The sequence below is a fragment of the Ictalurus furcatus genome, chromosome 12, assembly GCF_023375685.1.
Source record: "Ictalurus furcatus strain D&B chromosome 12, Billie_1.0, whole genome shotgun sequence".
Classification (NCBI taxonomy): Eukaryota; Metazoa; Chordata; class Actinopteri; order Siluriformes; family Ictaluridae; genus Ictalurus; species Ictalurus furcatus.
Genome location: NC_071266.1, coordinates 13092791 through 13116669, shown reverse-complemented (window position 1 = coordinate 13116669; position 23879 = coordinate 13092791). Strand labels below are relative to the sequence as shown.

At 40.7% G+C, this 23879-nt stretch overlaps 1 protein-coding gene across 2 annotated transcripts in view; it reads right to left on the bottom strand.

Moving 5' to 3' along the window:
- Positions 1 to 264: 264 nt before the first annotated feature.
- Positions 265 to 23879, bottom strand: part of LOC128616067 (myosin-10) — a 44223-nt gene continuing 20608 nt past the window's right edge. The window contains exons 6-43 of one of the 2 annotated variants that reach the window (XM_053638555.1): positions 22722 to 22768; positions 22167 to 22182; positions 21596 to 21688; positions 21160 to 21223; positions 20809 to 20907; positions 20535 to 20678; positions 20323 to 20418; positions 20121 to 20239; positions 19771 to 19923; positions 19342 to 19515; positions 18907 to 19080; positions 16187 to 16301; positions 13292 to 13485; positions 13020 to 13141; positions 10925 to 10994; positions 10376 to 10536; positions 10176 to 10284; positions 9902 to 10033; positions 9611 to 9817; positions 9193 to 9330; positions 8669 to 8792; positions 8262 to 8433; positions 7956 to 8168; positions 7510 to 7654; positions 7145 to 7351; positions 6659 to 6763; positions 6392 to 6544; positions 6030 to 6278; positions 5515 to 5727; positions 5170 to 5382; positions 4705 to 4866; positions 4498 to 4626; positions 4243 to 4331; positions 4031 to 4154; positions 3686 to 3894; positions 3290 to 3398; positions 3007 to 3179; positions 265 to 2865 (exon numbers count right to left, since the gene is read on the bottom strand). In XM_053638555.1, coding sequence (XP_053494530.1) covers positions 2730 to 2865; positions 3007 to 3179; positions 3290 to 3398; positions 3686 to 3894; positions 4031 to 4154; positions 4243 to 4331; positions 4498 to 4626; positions 4705 to 4866; positions 5170 to 5382; positions 5515 to 5727; positions 6030 to 6278; positions 6392 to 6544; positions 6659 to 6763; positions 7145 to 7351; positions 7510 to 7654; positions 7956 to 8168; positions 8262 to 8433; positions 8669 to 8792; positions 9193 to 9330; positions 9611 to 9817; positions 9902 to 10033; positions 10176 to 10284; positions 10376 to 10536; positions 10925 to 10994; positions 13020 to 13141; positions 13292 to 13485; positions 16187 to 16301; positions 18907 to 19080; positions 19342 to 19515; positions 19771 to 19923; positions 20121 to 20239; positions 20323 to 20418; positions 20535 to 20678; positions 20809 to 20907; positions 21160 to 21223; positions 21596 to 21688; positions 22167 to 22182; positions 22722 to 22768 — 5352 coding nt within the window. In that variant the 3' untranslated portion in view covers positions 265 to 2729. The remainder of the gene's footprint in view (positions 2866 to 3006; positions 3180 to 3289; positions 3399 to 3685; positions 3895 to 4030; positions 4155 to 4242; positions 4332 to 4497; positions 4627 to 4704; positions 4867 to 5169; positions 5383 to 5514; positions 5728 to 6029; positions 6279 to 6391; positions 6545 to 6658; positions 6764 to 7144; positions 7352 to 7509; positions 7655 to 7955; positions 8169 to 8261; positions 8434 to 8668; positions 8793 to 9192; positions 9331 to 9610; positions 9818 to 9901; positions 10034 to 10175; positions 10285 to 10375; positions 10537 to 10924; positions 10995 to 13019; positions 13142 to 13291; positions 13486 to 16186; positions 16302 to 18906; positions 19081 to 19341; positions 19516 to 19770; positions 19924 to 20120; positions 20240 to 20322; positions 20419 to 20534; positions 20679 to 20808; positions 20908 to 21159; positions 21224 to 21595; positions 21689 to 22166; positions 22183 to 22721; positions 22769 to 23879) is intronic. The other variant, XM_053638554.1, reaches the window with a different exon arrangement.

The window sequence follows — 23879 nt, the reverse complement described above, 5'->3', positions numbered from 1 at the left end:
CTGCACAAAACCAAGTGCACGCCGTGAAGATCTGGGAACGTCAAATTTTTTTCCGTAACCGTGAGTATTCAAGGTGTAAAGTAAAAATTCTAAAGAGTGAGTGTGTAAAGCACCGTAAATAAATGTCGGCCGTGTTGACGATACAGTGATGTATATCATCATGTCCACAGTGTAACTGATCAGCAGCACATTGCTAACGAATGCACATAAAAGACAAAAGTCACAGTTTCATCTATAATGAAGCTTTTATTATTTTTCCTTTACAAAAAAAAAAAAAAAAGAATCACTTGTCTAGAAATACAGTAACAGTATACAAGGGAGAGGAATAAAGGAGAGGATTATAGCGTATCTGCAGCTGAGCGTCTGGTAGTCAAACAGTCAGTCTGATCATCATCATAATAATAATAATAGCGATAATAACAGTAGTAATAAACAATAATAATAATAATAATAATATTAATAATAAACAATAATAAACTAATAATAATAATAATAATAATAATAATAATAATAATGATTATGATCATTGTAATTAGGACAATCGTCACTGAATGATGATGGGGCTGAAGTTATAAAGCTTTTAACCCAAACGAAATCTTGCGTGAGGAGGATTTTTATCTCCTGCAGTAACACTGAAGCTGGTTTACGACGACAAAAGAGCAAATGCAGAGCGGATATGACTCGAAGCGCAATAAAAATCAAATCGAATAAAGAAAATTAAAAAAAAAAAAAAAAAAAAAGGTTAGATAGTGTTTATTATTGTTATTCTCACTTCAGTTCACCTTCCAGTTAAACTCTTCACCTGTCGACACACCAAGGTGTCAAGTGGAGCTTCTTTTTTCTTCATTAGTGACTCTAAGGCACTTTTTAAAGTTATGTCAATAAACACCGATATTTACACACGTCCACAGAGACCATGTTTATCATCATCATTATTGAGAGAACATTTGGCCTTAAATTAAATTATGCCAATTATTTTATGTCAACGCTTGGTGGGTGAAATTTCCTTCTTTTGTTTTGGCGGTGAGGCTAATGTAGTGAACAAGCAATGGAAGAATACAGACACTAGTGTATCATGGTGCAGTAAATGCTCAGGTCACTGTTATTGATAAAGAAAAATGTCACAGAAAAACAAAAAATCCAACAGACTCTGGTGGGAGCATGGCCTAAAGTCAGAAGGCAGAGTCTGTGGGTTACAAATGATTCAGATAACGAATGAAACATGAATATCATTTATATGAAACATGTTTTGAGGCAAGTGTGTGAAAGAAAGAAAGAAAAAAAAAAAAAAATAATAAAAAAAAAAATAATAAAAAAAAACAACAGGAAGGAATAAAAGGAGGGAAGAGAAAGGAACAACTGAAGTGAAAGATATTCCGAAGCAAGTGTGTGATTTCCTCATGTACATTTAGTGCACCATGCTAAACTGGTAGTCATAAGCTTCCGTTACTTGTTAGCAACATTAGGCTCATAGCTCAAACGCAAACGTCTCGTGGAGATCCGGAACAAGGCCGAATATATTTTTCTAACAGCGTGAATGTGAAAGTGCGGTGTCTGTGGACACGTGTAAACATGCTAGTGGGTGATTTTAGGGATTTAAATGTGTATAATACTGACGTGCATCGTAGTGGCTTCATTACTCCGGGCTAATCTGTGAACGCGCTAATCGCTAACGAATCCGAGTGCCTGATAAATCTTCACGTTAATGTTCCAGTCTAATTCAAATAGATCTTCAGAAAATGGTTCCCATTTTTCCTTCACCAACACTTAAAAAAAAAAGGGGAAAAGCAGCGGTTTATTACTTTAACAGAAAAGGAAAAAAGGTCCACGGCGTGCCGTATTCTCGTTCGTTTTGTTTTTGGAAACAATACATTTATTTTTCCTTCTCTCATTGTTTTTGTTCCAGTCTGACTCGTGTATGGCTTTTACAGACATGTGCAGTTTTACATTTCGCAGTCACATTTCATCAGAATAATCTCCCAAACATTTTCGCTTTCTAACGAATTCTCCCAAAGCAGAATGTTCCAGTACTCACATTTGATTATTTTACTTTCTATCTCAAGCATGGAATGGAATGGAGATATGATAATGTTCAACAAGCTAACGCCTCCTCACAGTTTATTCTGCGTTTCCAGTCAGCTGATCTGTACATGTACGTATGTGTGTGGTATTAATTATTTATTTTCTAGTGTTGTCTAGAGCAGCCCATGCATCTCTCTCACACGTTGATTCATAATATTGTGAAAATCCTGCTAATAATTTTTTCCCTTTTGCTTAATAATAATAAAGTTGACGGCATTACTGTAGTTTGAGTCGACTGATTACACGAGGTGTAAAAATGCAACGGTTTTTGTGTAATGATTTCGTAATAAGCAGCTATAACACCGCTGATGAGAGGCAAAAAATCCACACGAGTTAAGAGTCCTGATATGACTTGACAATGTGTGATCAATTATTCCAGAGTCACGTCTGCTTTCTGGATTTAAACAATCATAATCGCTATTAGTGTTCCAGTAAATCAAGACGTTCCTTCATATTACATCCGTTTCCTTTCATACACTAAGCACTGTGTGTGTGTGTGTGTGTGTGTGTGAGAGAGTGAAAGATTGAGAGAGAGGATTGAACAGGAGTGTGTAATGTCACTGCAAGACCACAGGGGGCCAGTAGGGAGGAATGGAGGAGAGGGCAGGGCAAGGAGCGGGACAGGGGGCAGGGTCTGTGTGTCTTCGTTACTCGTTCTGTGGTGGCAGTGTCTCGTTCATGTCGCTCACTTTGCTGTCAGCGTCATCGTCCGAGATCTCGCCCTCCACCTGGAGCTGCCTGCGACCTGAACGGCCCGAGGGGAAACTCACCGGACCCCCGCGCCTGACACACAAACACACTTATTTTGAATTGTGGCTATGTTTAGGATTACTGTGCATCAAAAACACACCTGTGAATAGAAATACCTCACTCAGACAGTAAGGTGTGTGTGTGTGTGTGTGTGTGTGTGTGTGTGTTAGTTACCTGAGGCGGTTCTTGAGTGTGTTAACCTCTCGGCTGAGACCCTCACTGGCCTCTGTGGCGTCCTCCAGCTCTCTCTGTAACTTCCTGCGGGAGGCGTTAGCGCGTGTCGCTTCTTCCTCCGCCTCCTCCAACTGACGCTTCAGCTGCTTCATGCGAGAGTTCGCCTTCTCCATCTGCACACACACACCAGAGTTTTAAAAGATGATGCATGTTCTAGCTCCTGTTAAAGATGGCCACAAACAAGGAAGAAGTGGACCCGTGTGACATGAAGGTGACCGATCACCTGTTCCTTGTATTGGTCGGCATGGCGGCGCTCATCTTCCACCTGCATGAACACTTCCTTTAGTTTCTTCTCCGTACGTCTGACGATCTTATTGGCCGCTGCCCGCTCCCTGCAAACAAAACACACTCGTACGTCATAAAAAAACCAAAAACACACAAAAAAAAAAAAAAACCCCCCACACTTCATTTGAATTGATCTTTCATTATAAGCCCTTGTTGTAAGGTGCATGGCCACGTATGATCGTTAGTAGGTCTACTAGGAAATACTATATCAAATATACTCTGGGAATAATTGAACTGATGATAATTACATGCAGAGAACTTTGCTGTTGCAATTTAAATCTATAGCTGTGTGTGTGTGTGTGTGTGTGTGTGTGTGTGCGCGCGCGAGATGTACTTGGCCTCCTGCTCCAGCTGTTCCTCCAGCTGCAGAATTTTGGCCTCCAGGGCAGCGATAGTGGACTTGAACTTGGATTTGACCGAGCCTTCCAGCTCCTGCAGTTTGGCCTTCAGGTCTTTATTCTGTCTCTCCAGCTGCTGTCGAGCCGTCTCACTCTTCTGAGCCGTGCTGCGCTCACCCGCTAGCTCTGTGCTCAGAGTGTCCACCTAAAACACACACCCCAAAAGCCTATACTAAAACCTGCTGGCAAAGCTGAATGTAGACTTCATGCTTCTTAAAACCCAACCTCTCTCATTCATTCATTTATATTTATTATATATGTGTGTGTGCACACACGTTTACCTGCATAGATGTTTTGCGGAAGCGATCATTAAGCAGCTCCATGTTGCTCTGCTCCTCTTCCAGTTCCTCCTCCAGCTGAGCGATACGAGCCTCCAACCGCCGCTTCTCATCCATCAGCGCAGACCTTACACACACACACAATCAGTTACACATTCACGTGTACACACAACTGCACTGCCCTCCTGACGCATCCTAAAAAGGCACGAACTCACTTTCCAGAGGCGCTGTTAGAAATTTCGTCGGCCAGTTCATCCCTCTCCTGCTCAGCGTGACGCCGTGCTCTCTCTGATGCAGCCAGGTCCTACACACACACAAAAATCAAACACACTGACTAACAGCACATACAGGTCAGTGTGAGAGTATACACTGTGTACCCGAGTCCATCAACATGTCTGTAGGTTAGTTTATAGTCCTTTATTCATGACACACACACACACACACACACACACACACACACACACACACACCTCTTGTAGCTGTAGGATCTCAGCCTCGAGGCTCTTGAGCTTCTTCTCATTCTCTTTGGACTGGGCAAAGATTTCATCTCGAGATGTACGTGCTTCCTCTAGCTCCCTCTGATAATCCTTCATCTGAGCCTGATGCACACACAAAACACAGTGTAGAGTAAAGGTGCATAATGGGCGTGTCTAACATTTGCGCAAGTGATGTCATACCTGGAGTTTGCGGAGCTGTTTGATGGCCTCGTCTCTGGCTTTATTGGCCGCCTCGATCTGAGCCTCCAGGTCTTTGAGGTCCATTTCCAGCTTCTTCTTTGCAGCCACAGCCAGAGCTCTCTGCTTCCTTTCGTCTTCCAGCTCTGCCTCCATCTCACGCACCTACAAAACACACGCACACAGGTCAAAGGACAGAAAGTAATTCCAGTCTACTGTGCACCATCCAATAAAATTGGAAAAATGATGACTACTTTCCTTTTTGCGCATGATTACAGGAAGCAAAAATCGACAACTGTCCATGTAGTACACTACACAGAGCCTAGTGCACTATGCCCCCGATGTATAGAGTGTGGAAGTCATCATTACATACCCTTTATAAGAGTAGGGTTCATCTGTACTAATATAGGGGTGCAGGGAGCCCGATCCCCTCCGACACACACGTACGTTAGTGCAGGTGAAACTCGCCTGTTTGACCAGAAGTCTCTTCTTCTCGTCGTTCTGCTCGTCTCTGGCCTGCAGGTCGCGTTCAAACTGAGCCTTCATGGCCTGCATGTTCACTTCTAAGCGCAGTTTGGCGTCTTCGGTGGCCTGCAGCTCATCCTCCAGCTCCTCCAGCTGAGTGCGCATCTCCTCCACCTGCTGCTCCAGGGTGCGCTTCGACTTCTCCAGCTCATGCACCTGCGCGCACGCACGCACACACACCGCTACATTTACGTACACTGAATGTTTTGAGAAACTTTATTGTACACGCCGGTTTTAGCGATACAGCAATGAAATAAATGCGTAATAACGATGTAATAAAAGACCCACATTTTTTCCCACGTCATCCTTCGAGCTCATCAGATCCTCCATCTCAGCACGCAGCTGCTTGTTCAATCGCTCAAACTCCTCTTTCGCCTCGAGAGCTTCATCCAGCGCTCGCGCCAATGACAGCGCCTTCGTCTCCTTCTCCCTCGCCTCAGCTTCCGCACGGTCTCGCTCCTCTGCATAACGTGCTGAAATACTCTTCTCTTCCGCCAGCATCTACACACATAAAACATGCAACCTCTGTGCTGCATCACCCCGAGAGCTTTTGCGTCAGACTACTCTTGTTTCATAACACATACAAAAACTTCCAAAATTCAATAAAACTAATAAAACCCCTAAACAATTCATGTTCATGATGCATAACACACCTGACCATTGGGGGACCATTCTTCTTTCCTTCCTCATGAAGGAAGAAAAACCTCCAGTACATTTGTAATCTTTTAACAGTAATAATGGAAAAAGAATATAATATAAACTTTTCACAATTACTTAAAACGGAACAAACCCTCATTGTGTACCTGGTCGAATTTTTTCTGTTTCTTCTCCAGGTTTGAGACGATCTGCCTCTGGTGGTCCAGGTCGACCGTGAGGTCGTCCAGCTCCTGCTGCAGTCGTGTCTTCGTTTTCTCCAGTTTATCAAAGGCCAGAACTTTCTCTTCCAGCCGCATGTTACACGCCTCAACGTCCTTCTGCAGCTTCCGCTTCACCTCCTCCAGACCCTCCACTGTGCCCACATCATCCTCCAGCTTCTTTTTTGTCTCACACAGCTACACAAACAAGACCAATTGAAAACAAGATCTGTCACACATATTACCCTATATGGGTGTCAATACTTCTTTAAAAGGTTTGGTATTGTGCTGTGACAGTGTGTGTGGTATACCTGAGCCTGCAGGGTTGCCAGTTGTTTCTCCAGGTTTTTCCTTGCCTCCTCCTCTTCCTCCTGCTGCTCCTGCAGATTGTTCTTCTCCTCCTCCAGCTGTCTAATCCGACTGCTCAAATTCAGCTTCTGACGCGTCTCCTCCTGGAGCAATTCCTACACACACACACACACACAGACAGTCATAAAAGGTGATTTGCTGTAGATGTAAGACAGCAGATGAATGATGCACCCCCGCTCTATACACACAACTGGTGTGTAAAGTATTACCTGTGTGTCCTGTAGCTGGCTCTCGAGACTCGTTGCATCTTTAGCCAGTTTGATGCCCTTTTTCTCAGCATCCTCCAACAGAGCAGACACGTTCTCCAACTCCGTCTACACACACACAGTAAAATAGCGAGTGCATTACACACATCACAAAGGATAAATATACTGCATGTGTGTATATAAAAAGTAACTTTAATCTTCAGTCATATTTATCTTTCTGGCTTCAATATTAAACCACTGGAGAGAAAGAACCAAACAAATAAAAACCCACTTAAACTTGTTTTTTGTTCATGGTCCATTTATTTTTACTTTTACATTAGTGAGGAAATACAAGCAAATATTTGTGCTGCATGGATTTTGTCTAATAGTCCATCAGGGACATTAATAAAACATTAACAGAATATAAGGGATAAGACTCATGCTTTTGTTCAGTATTAAAATGTTTAATTATTATATCATTTTAGAAACATAATCTTTACAGTGGATTACCTGTAGTTTGTGTGCACGCTCTGTCAGTTCTCCTTTGTTCCTCTCTCCCTCAGTGACTCGAGAGAGAACCTCCTGCAGCTGCGCCTCCAGCTTTTTGCGTCTGTGCTCGGATTCCAGTTTGGCCTGTTGCAGCACCTTCACTTCACTGCCCAGCTCCTTATTATCACCCTCCAGAGTCTGCTTACTCTTCTCCAAGTTCAACTTAAACTACACACACACAAAGAATGTAGCAGTATTAGTACAGGTTTATTATGCCGAATAATTTAACACTGGACTGTTTAATAATAAAAAAGGATATACGGAATAAAAGGTATGACTATAACTACAGGGTTCTCTTTCTCCAAGAGAGAGGGAGTGAGACTGACCCTCTTGGCCTGCTCCAGTTGTTCAGAGAGTTCCTCCAGAGCTGTACCATGTCTCTGTCTCATCTCCTGAATCTGAGACTCATGATTTCGAGCTTCTTCATCAATCGCCTTCTTCAGCTCAGCCACTTCCTGTTCTCTCTTAGTCCTTAAATTCAAATTTAAAACATCAGTACCACACACACCTATAGTGTCAATATTTAGGGTACTTGTATAACCTCATGACTTTGTCTTAAAAAAAAAGACACAGTTTCTGAAATGCTGCTGTGAACAATCATGTTCTAGCAGTTCTACTTTAAAAGTTCTGTTACTTAACCCAAGATTTCTGAGCGCTAGCTTAAAGCTCCACACTTCCTGGAGAAGAGTTCAGTGTAATAACCATGTGTACTAACATATTCAGAGTTGGAATCTAACCCAGCTCTTCAGGATGTTAAGCACAGGTGTAGTACCTGAGCTCCTGCTGAGCAGCCGTGGTGTCCAGCGTGTCCTCCAGTTCAGTCTTCAGAGCCTCCAGCTCCTCGCTCAGATCCCGCTTCAGCTTTTCCGCTTTATTCCGAGCTGCTTTCTCCGACTCCAGATCCTCCTGAAGCTCAGCCAGCTGAGCCTGGAGCTCCCTCACCTGCTTCAGAGCATTGTTCTTCTGGGCCACTTCCTCATCTCCTCTTTTTCATACAAACACAAGACATAAAGTAGTAGTGCATGGACTGAAGGAAAGTTATTATGATACACTAGATTAATGTGTATGTGTGTCTTACCTGGCCAGCACAGCCTGAAGTTCCTCCTCTTTTTTGGCCAGTTGGACCTTGAGTTCGTCAATCTGAGCCTGAAGTTCAGCAATTTGTTCCTGAAGATCTGTCGTCTCTCCATCCAGCTTCCTCTTGGCCTTCTCCAACTCCTGCCGGGTCTTCTCCTCCTTCTTCAGACGCTCTGAGACACACAGACAAAGTTCAGAACAGAACTGGCTCTACGCATCAGCTCTAAGATATGAAGTAACACAGAGTTGTTAAGCTAAAAATGTTTATATAAATAAATTGTTTAAAATTAAATTATCAGCCATTAGAGAAGACAGCAGAGCGCAAAAGCAAAGACGATGAAAGAAAAGACGACAAATAAATGTGTGCAATGAAGGAAAATGCTAGTTAATAAAATTAATTTTTTTTACCTTCCAGGTCGACCATCATCATTTCCTGCTTGTTCTTCACCTTGCCGAGGTTCTTGGCCTTCTCTTCTTCCTCAGCTAATAAAGAGGTCATCTCACCCACCCGTTCCTCCAACAGCTTCTTCTCCTGCATGTGCGCGCACACACACACACACACACACACACACACACACGGAAGGAATGTAACAAAGACAAGTTAAACCAATAAAAACAATAAGAGATTAAGATGTCCTTTTTAAATTTTTATTTTTACAGAACATCAGTTTTTAGTATTTCAAAATCAACCATAAATCCAAACCGAGTGTTTATTTTATTTATTAAAACTGGTCAGATTGTGCTTAATTCATCAGTATTTCAATCCCGTAAAAAAAAAGACATGTAAATATTATGATACAGTGACAATTTTATCATGTGATAAATACTGATCTTCAATTGGCCAACCTGAGAACAAAGCTCATAAGTTTTTTTTCTCCTTTTTCTTTGCCATGTGTGTGTGTAGGTTGTTTTCATTTTCCACACACACCTACCTTTAGGAATTTTGAGTTTTGGTCCTCTAAGAGCAGCAGATCCTCCTCCATTTTTTTTATCTTGGCCTCCGCAGTTACTTTCTCCAGCTGCAGCTTCTGTCGAGCAGCTTCTTCTTCATCCAACTGCTCCTCTAGGTCCTACACACACACACACACACACACACACACACACACACACACACTTAATTAGTCAGTTTTTACTCTGCATCACTCATTTAATTATTTATTTAATTTAAATCAATCCATTAATGTTCTCAGCAAAGCACAAACAGATTACTGACAGTTCAGGTATAATTACGATTATTATGGATGGGATGGAGAAATTTATGGGGAATTGTTTCCGCATTTTTATGATGCGCTACGTTCATGATTGTTCCCGCAGTATAAACCACCACCACCACCACCATCATCTCCTGACCTGTATGTGCGACTGCATCTTCTTTTTCTCATTCTGAAGTGTCTGGTTGCGCTCCTCCTCCTCCTCCACACGGGACTCCAGGTCGTGTAGGATCTCCTCCAACTCCTGTTTCTTTGCCACCAACCGAGCTCTCATCTCCTCCGCCTCGGCAAACAGCTCTGTCTCCGCCTGCAGCTGCTCCGCCAGGATGTTCTTCTCCTCCATTAGCTAGACCAAAAAAAAGGGAACACAAATATATGAATAAATACACAAACTCTAGACTGTGTGTTTATGTGTAGACCGATTACTAACCTGCTGGTGCTTCCTCTCCATTTCCACCAGTTCATTCTCTACCTTCACCTGTCTCTCCTTCACCTTCACCAGCTCCTCATCCTTCGCCTGCATTTCCTCCTCCTGACGAGTCACCTGGAGCAGAGGCTTCACCTGTACACACACACACACACACACACACACACACACACACACACACACACACACCTTAACATGTAAGCTTCTATAAAGGGACACATATGATCATGTACCCACACACTTACACATGACAGGTGTGTGTCTGAGTGTGTCTCACCTTGGTGAAGAGTCTCCACCACTGCCAGTGACGCAGTTTCAGGTAAGCAGCACAGTTCCTCTGGAGAACCTTCAGAGCACTCAGCTGCTGCTGCTTCTTCGCAAAGGCTCTACAGACACACACCCACACACACACACACACGTGTTGAACAGATACTGTAAGTGAGCAGAGATGACACTAGGGCACTATAAAGTGCTCACTTGCGAGCCAGGTATCCTCGACACATGGCCTGGAAGTAAATAATGATGTCTGTGATCTTCAGGTCGCGCTCCTCCTCCAGGTGAGCCAGAACTCCGGTCCGGAAAAATATCTTACTCTGACCGATCCGGTACAGATTCGGATCCAATTCAAGAGCCTGGATCTGTGGAGGGAGGGAATTATTAATGAATAGAAAAATAATATAAAATCAGTCAACAACAATAAAAAATAATGAAAATAAATAAGTGAGAGTGGAGAATATGCATTTGCCACTTCAACATGTCCGAACTAATTTGTATAATTAGTTATGCATCATCCAATAAAGTCAAGTCTTAATTCCTCTTATGAGAAGAGAAACTTTTAAACATCTGCTTCAGTCTTTTCAAGTCCATCGTGTGCGTGTGTCTCCTTGGCAGAAATACCAATCATGACTTAAACTGACTCTGCGTGATCTGCTGTAGTTAATCAACTTGCATCATTTATTCTTCATTGTTTTCACTTCATGATGTGAGAAACCTGTCATCATGTAGAGTGCAAGATTATAAACTCACCATCCGTTCACACGCCTGTTTACCATCCATGAAGCCCTTCGGGATGGCGTTAGGAGTGAGGATCTCGTATCTGAACACACACACACACAGTGTGACAAATCCTGCATTGCTCAGACTGTGCTATAAGTGGATGTCTAGTGTGAAATACCCATCTCAACTGTGTGTAGAGGTGTGTGCAGGTACAGGAGTGTGTTTAGAGGTGTGTAGGTATGTGCATATAAGTGGAGAGATGTGTAGGCATGTAGTTTTGTGAGAAGGTGCATGTGTTGGTAGGTGTAGGGGTGTGGAGGTGTGTGCGTGCACAATTGTGCAGGTGTGTAGGGTTATAGGGGTGTGTGTAAAGCTGTGTTCACACACACAAAAATATTGGTAATCATGAGCAAAGAAGGCTGTGAAAATTTGTCTATTGTTTAACCTTTTGAACAAAAAAAATTCTCTGCTCTCCTTGATAAACATTGCAAACAAAACAGGTTTAACCAAAGGGCAAGGGATCCGAGACCATTCCTCCATACAGAATCTCTCCAGATCCTTCAAACTTCGAGGTCCACGTTGGTGGACTCTCCTCTTCAGTTCACCCCACAGGTTTTCTATGGGGTTCAGTCAGGGGACTGAGATGGTCATGGCAGGTCCTTGATTTTGTGTTCAGTAAACAATTTTCGTGTTTATTTATGCACGTTTTGGATCATTGTCCTGCTGGAAGATCCAACCACGGCTCATTTTAAACTTTCTAGCAGTGGCAGTCATGTTTTCATTTTTTTTTTTTTTTTTTTTTTAATATAAACCCCTGGTTTGTTTGCAATTGTTTGATATCCATGAGAGCAGAGTATTCTTGTGAATTTCTTTGTGGATTTGAACAAAAGGTTAAACAATTTCTCACAGCCCTCTTTGATCATATTTACCAATATTAGTGTAGGGCACTATATTTTTGTATTGTATTTTATATATGTGCAAGCATGTAGGTGTATAGCGGTGTGTAGGTGTGCACATGTGTAGGTTTTTTTTTTTTTTAATAAAGGTGTGTATACATAGTGTGCAGGTGTAAATGTATGCGTGTAGGTGTAGTTGTGAATAAGTCTGTATAAAAAGGTGTAGACATGTATACAGGTGCATGATTATAGCTTGCAGCTCATGGAAATCAAAAATACAGTATCTCAAAATATTAGAAATTTATAACAAACGTTGACCTTCTTAAAAGAATGTTAATTTATGCACTCAGTACATGGTTGCGGCTCCATCTGCATGAATTACTGCATCAATTCGGCGTGGCATGCAGGCGATCAGCCTGTGGCACTGCTGAGGTGTACTGGAAGGCCAGGTTGCTTTGATAGCGGCCTTCAGCTCGTCTGTATTGTTGGGTCTGGGGTCTCTCATAGATTCTCTATGGGGTTCAGGCCAGGCGAGTTGACTGGCCAATCAAGCACAGTAATATCATGGTCAGCAAACCAGTTACTGGTAGTTTTGGCACTGTGTCCATGTGCCAAATCCTGCTGGAAAAGGAAAATCAGCATCTCCATAAAGCTTGTCAGAAGCATGAAGTGCTCTAAAATCTGCTGGTAGACGCTGTATTGACTCTCGACTTGAGAAAACACAGTGGACCAACACCAGCAGATGACATGGCACCCAAATCATCACTGACTGTGGAAACTTCACACTGGACTTCAAGCAACTTGGATTCTGTTCCTCTCCACTCTTCCTCCAGACTCTAGGACCTTGATTTCCAAATGAAATGCACAATTTACTTTCCTCTTCCCCATGATTATGGTTGTGTGTACTGAACCAGACAGAGATTTAAGCCTCAGGAAACCTCTGCAGGTGTTCCGAGTTAATTAGCTGATTCTTCGACATTTCTGTATTATAAATTATTTATTCTAGTATTTTGAGATACTGGAATTTTGATCTCCATGAGCTGTAATCAAGATTAAAACAAAAAAGGCTTGAAATATTTCACTTTGTGTAACGAATCTAGAATATACGAAAGATCCACTTTTTGAAATAATTTACGGAAAAAAATATGAACTTTTCCATAATATTCAATTGTTTTTTGTTTTTTTTTGGATGCACCTGTAAATCTGTAGGGGTGTGTGTGTGTACGTACCTTTGTCTGAACTCCTGGAAGATGATGCGGTTGGGGAAGCCCTGTCTGCAGATCCTGATTCCCTCCAGCACACCATTACATCTGAGCTGATCCAGGACCAGGTGAGGTTCCAGTTTACCCGCCTGGGCAAGAGAGACACAGAGAGACAGGAAAGAGGACGTTATTTCTGATGTTTCTTTACAGAGAGAGTGGAGAGAGTATAAACCATTATATTGTACAGCAGTCACAACATGTTTGTTTTACGAATATAGATGGATTTAGCACACACACACCCTCTTCTCGTGGTTGGGGATGATGCAGCGGACAAAGTTGGGGTTGGTGTTCCTCAGCGTGGCCATCAGCTTGGTCAGAGACTCTTTGTAAAGCTGGCCGACAGTCCGGAACATTCCCTTCTTCGTTTTATACGTCGCCCCGAACGCAGTTTCGTTCATTCCGGCCACCTGATCCAGTCCCACGATACGGTCCACTGGGACACACACACACACACACACACACACACACACACACACACACACACACACACACACACACACACACACACGAGAGAGAGGAACATTAGTGAAATTTTAAGCAAAACACACACACAGAGTGTGTTTGCAATAAACATGAGACCGTGGATATTACAGAATGCTGCAGCAGGATCAGGCTCCGTTTAATTTATTAATATTACACTAAATATAATCTTTACATTAACCAGAGTTAGGTGTGTGCTGATAAGCAGTTATATGAAATCCTACAATATTATCATGATCATTATTACACACTTCTCTCGTGTTCAGCTTTGGCAGTGACCTCAATAAGAAATGTTTAAAAGTGTAAATCAGCACACCCCTAAACAGGAGCACTCCAATCCCCAAAACCAACATTTAATTCCTGACATTATTCTTGATTTTTGATTATGAGAGAAAGCCTGAGCCCAGCAATGAATGCTTGGTGGTTTTCAATCGTTTGCTTTCTTTCCCTTTTTTTATTTTATTTTTAAAAAAAAAAAAAAAAAAGCACCAGAAGCTCAGATGAGAAAGCAGAACCATGGAGGTGCAATCTAAATCTAAACAAAAGCACACTGCTAAAGCAGATCTAAACACGTACGCTAACAGTCTGCATCATCAGCTCAACTATTCCAGGGTCAAATCAGCAACTTGGGAACCATCTTCTTTAAAACTCCTGTCTCCACAAACAGCATTTTACTCAAAAAGGAACCCTTTTTAGGAACCCTCTCAGTGACATCACAAAACTGTACTTTTGCATTTAGCCAGCTAGTGTAACACCTGACAGTCAGTGTGTCGAGCTGGCTGGCTAAGGTTAGTTATTAAACATCCCTGTAAAACCCGGCCAGGTGCACGCTGGGTAACACGTCAGTAAAACCAAAGATTAAAATCTCACTTCTGACATGTTCGAGTTGAGAACACTGAAAATACATACGCTTACCAAAGACTAGCTAACGACAGACGTTAAATTAGCTAGTATGTAGCACATGACCATGGAAATGAGACGGAACATCAACTGCTAATCTAACAAGAAAATTCAGAAGCTTCATAGATGTGAAAATTAGTTCTTTTAAAAAAAATGTTTTTATAGTGTTTAAGTTAGTGTGTATGTACTTGAGTGTTCATCTGTGATAAGCACAGCTTACTGCTCTCTAAGCGCTTTGCATGATGGGAGAGAAGCTGCATGGTTTCCATGCGCAGGATTTCTACGAGCAAACTGAGGGAACAGAGCAGGAGTTTATTCAAAGCACTTAACACTAAAGTGGAGGATCTATATACAGAAATCAGAAATAAAATATACACATGCAAGTCCTTCCTTCTCAAAGCTGACTGTCTGAATCAAGTCCGAGTGAATCGGTCACATCTGAAAATCTGAGTTCACCAACACCGAGAGCCTAACAAAGTCTGTTACACCTGTTAATATCTCAGTGAAATACAGTGTTAAAATTTATTATAATTATAACATCAATATAATAATTCCTGACATCAGGACAGGGGGCTCAAACAATCTGCAGCAGAATAAAAAAAAGAAATAAATAGAATTATAACAATATGTGAAGGACTTTTGATAAGTGTGTACAAAATATGAATGAATGATTAATACAAACAGATGTTGTGATGGATTAAATTTCAGATTGACGTTTTACTTGTTCTTTAAGATAAACTCTAAATGAAATGCATTCAATTGTTTTACCAGTAACTTACAATTAAAAATATAGTAACTGATTAATTGAATAATAACTGAATTAGCATTAATTATAATGCAAGAACCAGTTAAAAACATTGTTTATTAAAATTAGAATTAAGATTTAAAAAAAAAAAAAAAAAAGTTTAGTAATACTAGTTTATTATTATTATTAAAAAGATAAATATTTAAAAATAAAAGAGTGAAGGACACCGCGTACATAAATCCGGACTGAACCATTCTTGAACAGAGTGGGGAGCTTCTTGTAAATCACTTACCTACTTCCAATAACCTTTTACATTTTTACACACCTCAAATCAATGTCATGTGACTTCGAGTATCATGACCATGGCATGCCGCTAACCACGCTCTCAGTGGTCACTTTATTTCACTGAACCATTGTGACGTGGTATATGCCATTTGTGATGAGAGTACACGCTTGTTACTACACCCTACTGCCATTAACCAATAAGAACGTCTCGGTAGCGAACTCAGATTTTGCGTTAATCTGGCCAAATGTGAAACGAGCCAGCCAGAAGGAAAAGAAGAGGGTCGAGTGGGGGACAAAAGGAAAAACAAAGCAGCAGCATGGGAGCGTCTCAAAATCACAAAATGCGCCCTTGAAGAACCCGTAGTACCTTCACCCGGAGAATCATGGAGGCTAGAGACGTCATAGAAAGACGCTCTCTGAATATTCTGTATCTCTACAGGCCGGGCCGAGAGAGGGACGAGAGCGGGAGAAAGGAAGGAAAAAAAAGAAAAGCAAAAGGAGAACAAACAAAAACAAACAAAAAACCCAATAACAGCGAGCACACAGGTTAGTGTAACACTGGTGGACAGAAGTACATCACACATGCTGGAATGAAATGTACATCTTATTCACTCAGTTTATCTACATTATAATTATTATTATTATTGTTTTAATGCAGAATACGCAGTTGTCCTTTATATTAATTTTTCTTTACAGCATGGAACAGAGACAGGGTGCAGCTCACCGTCTTTCCAAAGCTCTGCCACAAATTTATCAGTGGACTGGTGCAGCAGCGTCGCCACGTTATCGTTCAGAGGGTCCATGTTCTTCATTAACCACTCGTCTGCTTTATAATCCACCTGAGAAAGAGAGGGAGAGGGACACATCGTTAATAACAGCTCATCAGTTAGTCCAGAAACTATCCACGTCTCATTTGAATGCGTGTTTTTCTATTAATGACATCAAATGAGCATGGGCCAAACACTCACACCATCTCTCTCCTGAGCTGAGTGTCAAACACACAGCAGTTGTGAGGGATTAAAAATTAATAAATTTTAATCGCAATTCTCTAGCAAGATTCTCTGTATCAAGATGAAGGTCATAATCCAACTCATACACAGACCTATGCAAGCTGTGTTTTGTTCAAATTTGGAGTTTAAAAAATTATATTAGAGTCTATGATGAATGAAAATAAGAGTAACTAAATAAGAGTTACTAAAGAGTAACTTCAGGCAACTAAATGGACTTGATATGTGGGGAAGTGGGGGAACAAAAACAAAAAAAAAAACCCCTTTACATACATTAATATGAAACCCAAAGGAAACAAGCAGCCAAGGCTAAGGACTGAGAAATGGGAGATATTCAAAAACAAAGCTGTATTTTTAAGTCATGTGACCCACTCAACAAACAAGATGGTGGACTATGTTGTATCGCAGTTGTGCCTCCTATCCAGTTTGACAGTGCTGTTAAAGATTAAATGGCACTTCGTACACAGTGCTTCTTACGTTGTGAGCGCTTTCAGACGTTTCAGTGTGGACGAGCAATTTTTGGAAAATGTTTGAAACTGGTTGATGCCAGTACAGAGCGTTTTAAAACGAAAATGCAGCTTTCGGAATTAACGTGGATGCGGCCTAATTTTGTCTGACCATCTTGGATGGACAATTAATTTTTAATTTTTTTTTTTATAAAAAGTTAAGAATGTTTAAAAAGTATGTTTAAGTGTTCAAATTGGAAAAATGAACTACAGTACAGGGTACAAAAATTAAAAACTGAGCTGAACTCAAATCCTTAGAGACTCGGCCAACACCGTGATACTGAACAGGGTGTTGGTGATATTTAGGAGTTTGGGGGGGAGATTTCGTTGAATATGACTGTTTAATAAAGAAACAATCAATGCTCGGGATGAAGGGAGGTACTGTCTAAACCAGCAGCTCTCAAACATTAACTCCCACAGTACAGATTTATTTTATAATATCCAACTATTCAGATATCCAGACTAATCACTGAAGATTTTATTCCTTAACTTTCACACAGAAAACATTTCTATTGAAGTCGTCATTAGATTCATGTAAATGTTAGTTACAGGACTAATAATTATTATGAGACTAATAATGAAAAGAATTCAAAAATAAACGTATGTTTATTTTTGTCCGAGTGGGTGGTGTGAAGGTTAATGAACTTGTCGAGACTCTGGATCTGAAAACAGAAAACGAATGAGAACTGGCTTTGTTGACTTTCACTTAGACGAATTTTCCACATCTGTGTGTTTGTCAGAGCCGATGAACAGGCAAGACTATACAGAGATAAGCAGAATAAGAAGTCTCTCTCTGTCTCTTCACACATGGGACTGAAAGTTTTTGGTTGGTTTGCAAATAGTGTTCATTTCTGTTTTTTGGAAAGTGGGTGGGGGGGCTGTTCATTTTACCTTTTAACCTGCACACACTATGGCTGAACTTCTGGATTACAGTACTCCAAATAAAACAGTGTGCTCATTTCACAAAAATGTTCTCTCCTCTTTCTGTAATGTGATGTGGAAAGGTGTCCTGTAAATGCCCTTCTGTCCTCTCTCTCTCTCCTCAACCATGGGTAGACAAATGAGAAACAGAGTGCCCTCTTAAAGGCAGAATCAAGAAACAAACAAAATGAGATCACGTGCATTCAGAAGGGGTTTTGTCCTTGCCCTTTACGCACCGATATTTGACTGGATTCCCTGAATCTTTTAATTATATTGTGCACGTGTAGAAGGTGAAATGCCCAAAATCCTACTGATTTGTCTTTGGGGAATGTTGTTCTCAAAGTGTTGGATTATTCACTGACTCATCTGTTGGCAGATTGCTGAGACTCGACCCAGCGTTGCTCTTGAAGGATCAGGCCTTTTTTGGAGACTCTTTAATTTTTTATATATACACACACACACACACACACACACATACACACACACACATACACATACACACACACATACACACACACACACACACATACACACACACACACATATATAAAAAAAAACACACACACACACACACACTATGATTAGACAATTGCCTCACCTGTTTCTCATCACCTTCTTATTTCAAATTCTCCATTAGTCCTAAATTACCCCTGTGCCAACTTTTTTAGAACATGTTGCATGTATCAATTTCAAAATAAACATTTATCTTCAAAAAACTATGCCATTGATTAGGTAAAACATCAAATACCTTGTCTTTATACTTTTTTTTTGGTTGTTTAAATACAAGTCAAAGTACATTTACAAATCGCTCCTGTTTTTATTAGGATTTTCCACTCTGTCCCAACTTTTTCGGAATTGGGGTTGTAGAATATCTGATAAATATTTAAACTGAGTTGTGAAGAAATGTTCATACACAATACTTAAAAATATATATTTACGATCCTCCGTGTGTAAGTGACTGTATAATAAGTATAAGCATGCTGAACGAGCGGGTTGAGTATGTGTCGTACCCTCCCAGCGTAGTGTATGATGCAGAAGTCGGCTTTGTCCTTGAGCTGCCGTGGTTTCTGGAACTTGCCGTGAGAACCCTGCTCCTGCACCAGCTTATCCACAAACGTCTTATCTGTGGCTTTGGGGAACCAGCACTCCTCATCCAGCAGAGCCAGAACACCCGGAGGATTCGCCTGCAACACACACAGTCATTTAGAGAACACATTTTTCAAGGAGATGTTTCAGAAGGTAGTGTGACCTAAAGAATGACGTCATAATGATCGGAGGCATATTTCACAAATACAAACGAGCAACATTTCAACAATGGACAACTGCTTCTGATTTAGAAAACATCATTTAAGCTTCATTACTGTTTACAGTAACACAAAATATGAAGGTGACTCGACATCTACAGTTTTTAAACACACAGCATTAGTGTCTCTTGCTGTACTCACCGGCCTCTCAATGAGCTCGATGCAGGGCTGCAGGTCGAGGCCGAAGTCGATGAAGCTCCACTCGATGCCCTCGCGCTGATACTCCTCCTGCTCCAGGATGAACATGGTGTGGTTGAACAGCTGCTGCAGCTTTTCATTAGTGTAATTAATACACAGCTGCTCAAACGAGTTTAACTGCAGGAGGGGGAGAGAGAGAGAGAGAGAGAGAGAGAGAGAGAGAGAGAGAGAGAGAGAGAGAGAGAGAACACACCATTAGAATTCATCTCTTTTCAGTGTACATTATCCTACAGTGTGAGGAGAGACATGTTTTGTTTTTAGGTTAAACTTGTGTAAAACATTTTTTAGCACCCCCATTTACCAAACAATTTTATTTTCCAGGTTATATTCCAATTTTCCTTCTTAAATTAATTAATTAAATAAATCTCTCACCTGGAAGATTTCGAATCCAGCGATGTCTAGGATGCCAATAAACGAGGCACCCTGCCGCTTGGTTCGGTCCAGAGCTTTGTTTATTCGGTGGACGAGCCAGCGGAAAAGACGCTCGTATGTCGCTTTGGCCAGAGCTTCAACCGCAAAGTCAGCCTGAGTTATTAGGAAGAAAAAAAACAATTAGCGTACAAGATGACAAATACAACATTTGTATGTTAGTTGGAATTTTTTTCCTAACCCTTTTTTAAAAATATTATATTGAAAACTTATGCACCTACATGCACACATTAAATATTTATTGATTTAGCATCATTTCTTTTCATCTGAAGGTGCGCTGAGGGGTGCGTTACCTGTTCTTTAGTTTGTGCTTTCTGAACGTAGTCTCGTCCCACTTTAATTCTTGGGGTCAGGATGGCACGAGTGAACTCCATCACATTCATCCCCAACAGGTGACACAACTTTTGCGCAGCTACACACACACGCAAAATAGCAAGTAAATAAATACCAAAACTGAGTGTGTGAGTGTGTGTGTGAGAGAGAGAGTGTGTGTACCGGTGTTCTCAGGCATAGAGGCCTGGTCTGTGTTTCTCTCCTTCTTGAACACGATGTTGCCAAACTGCATCACAGCTGATACCACCTTCAGCATGGCTGTAACAACACACACACACACACACACACAGTCACAAACTACTCCAGCACAGCAATAACTGCACAAAATCACAAGTCTAATAGCCTCATCCATCATCTCACACACACACACTTACATAGGATCTCTTCATGGGAGAAGCTCATGATGTGCATGGCCTCCATGGTCTCCTGGAAGTTGTCTTTGTCCTGTTGGCCAGGAATGGGAATGTTTCCGTTGGAGAGGAAGCGATAATTATTGAAGCCCTCCAGCAGGAGATCAGCTACAGAGGGAGAACAACGAGGGAGAGCATTGTTAAATCACAATTCTCTCTCTCTCTCTCTCACACACACAATTTAGTGTTTAGTACAGAACCACAGGGACATTAAGAGCAGTGAGGCAGTGAGACTCACATCTCAGATGTTCTCCTGCTCCAGCCAGCAGCTGGTAGAAGATGTGGAAAGTTCTCTCGTCTTTGGCCTGACGAATAGCTCTGGACTTCTCCAGGAGATCTGAAGTTCAGTATGTAAGGAAACACTACGCTGACTTTAGGAGCTTATTTAATCCACAACTTTCTGTGCATCACAGCGACACGACCACACAATCACTTTATATTCACACACGTGATTACAGTTCACCACATGGAGTCATAACATCACTCTGTTCACTGTGAGAGAAATTCTCGCTCACACACACAAAATGTACATGTAATTAATAATTATATTGAACTATAATAAGTGACCCTGCAAATCTGAGAAGGATACAGGTCTCGATGTTGGCCCCCACAATGTACCCAGTCACGTCAAAGTTGATTCGGATAAACTTCCCCTGTGTGGGGTTAACAAAGAAAAGAAAAAAGAGAAAAGGAAAGAAAATGGTAAGAGAAAAAAGGACAATGGAATGAAAAATTAGAATAGAAAAAAAAAAAAAAAGAAATGAAAGAGAAAGATCAAAGAAAAAAAGAAAAGAATGATGAAGATTAGAAAAAAAAGAATAAAAGAAAAGAAATAAAAAGAAAAGGACACAAGAAGAAAGAAAAGATGAAAAAGAAAGGAAAGTAAAAGAAATGAAGTGAAAAGGAAAGAAAAACAAGAAAAAGGAAAGAAAAGGCAAAAAGGATAAGATCAGGAGTATTTAGGACACGCCTACTTGTTTATTTAGGCATGAATTATTTCTCTTGAACAGAGATGATAAACGTACAAAACGTGACGAGTTGTCATTCTTCACCGTCTTGGCGTTACCAAATGACTCCAGGATGGGATTAGCCTGCAGGAGCTGTCTCTCCAACTCTCCCTGTACACACACACAAATGTTTTAACCTAAAACTAAGTAAAAATAAAACAGTAAAGAGAACACGAGTGTGTGGATGAGCAGAGCCCCATGAGCGACGTGCAGGAAATCGAGTGACCTTTCCTCTCCTTTTTTTATTTCATATTTTTGGTGGTTTATTCTTTCCTGATTTTTTTCCCAACCCAGTCCGAGTGCACTCACAGTAAAAGCACCAAAGTGTGTGTGGGGGGGGGGGGGGGACGTTGTGTAAAGAAGTGAGGTTCCGAAGTAAACAATAAAAATAAATAAATAAAATAAATAAATAGATCAATGAAGCCACATGCAGGAGAAAAAAAATAAATTATCCACTTTCATTTTCATTTTCAACAGCAAAACTGACAGCTTTTCCATTATGCAGTTTTTTTTATTTATAGATTGGTTTAAACGCACAGAGAGAGAGAGAGAGAGAGAGAGAGAGAGAGAAAGACTGCACGTTACTCACATACAGCAGGGAGACGCTCTGAAATTAATGGGCAAAATCAATCACTAATTTACTAATAACTAATCATAAACAGAAAAATCTGATTTTAAAAGCAAGCAGTATACGTTTAATATTTCTAATAAATTAAACCAATGTAAGAAAATATTGACAATGATTTTTTACTAATAAACTATTTTAAAAAAGTAAAAAAATTAAATAGATATTGTATTTATATATTGATATATATTATATTAGAGCAGTACCCTGCCATGACTGGGGCTGCGTCCCAAACCACAGACTACTACACTCAGTGAAACAAAACAATAGGTAACTAGAGTTTACATACTGTGTGGTTTGGGACTTTCCCCAGTTAGTGTCACATTTTTGCCACCCAAAACCACCCCCCCCCCCAAAACACACACTCCCGTACACACACGAAGAGAGAAATGTGGGGAGGGAGAGACAGACACTGAGAGAGAGAGAGAGAGAGAGACAGAGAGAGAGAGGGGCAAGATAAAAAGCTAGAAAAGTGCATCAGAATGTGTGTGTGTGTGTGTGTGTGTGTGTTAGTGCCGCATGCAGGAGGAACTTGCCTGGAGTTTGACAGCTTTAGGAGACTCTGGCTGTTAAACAAATGCACAGTGTTAGAGCAGCAAACCTCAGACCCAGTCCATCACACACCTCATTATCACAGGTGTGTGTGTGTGTGTGTGTGTGTGTGATCTATTCTCAGGACTGAGGCTGAGTCCGTTTGAAGCGTTAGAGGCTAAAAGACCACACCAACCAGCTCTATGCATTAACGTTTAAAGTAGCTTTATGCTAGAACAGCTCAAATGGCTGTTACGCTAAGCGTTAGCCACTTTAGCACAGCGGGATGCAGTCACACTGCCACGCTGCACACGGCTGTGTCCCAAATGCAGAAGCGTTCTTATATGAAGTGAACCAGGTTCAGATAACATTAGTATTTAAATAATGCCTGGAATTAAGTTTTCACTAAGCGATTAATTTACTTCGTACAAACTGAAGAAGAAGTCCGTCTCCCTCAGTGGAGGGTGTACCAATCAAACCCAATGTCACAGTGCATTGTGAGACAGTGCACTGGATTTTCTCCACTATGCTTTTAGACATCTATAAAATGGCTCATCCTGAAAACAGTGCACTATACAGTGACCAGGACAATTTCAGACACGATCATGTAAAAAAAAAAAAAAAAAAAAAAAAAAAAAAATGTTGTAGGATTATTCTACTAGTGTTAGATTATTTGTGTTCAAGACAAAAAACCCTGTTTTTAATTTTTCTCCTCATGTGTATTATAATAATAATAATAATAATGATAATAATAATAATAAACAACATTTCCCACAGACAGATATAAACTTCAACCAGCTTAAATAAAGTCCATAGCATTTGGGACACAGCTCATGTTTCCCCACTTTTCTGTCCCACTAACAACTTTTAACACAACAACATAGGCATGTAGAGTGTAAAGTATTGAGTATAAAGTGTAGAATGCAAAATGTAGAGTGTAAGTGGAGGTTAAAGTGTAATGTGTAATGTAAAATGCAGAATGTAAGTGCAGTGTAAAATATAAAGTGTAGAATTTAAAGTGTAGTGTAAAGTATATAGTATAAAGTGCAAAGTGTAAAGTGTAAAATGTAAACTGTACAGTATAAGATATAAAGTGTAGCGTTTAAAGTGTAGTGTAAGGTGTGTGTAAAATGTAAAGTTTAAGGT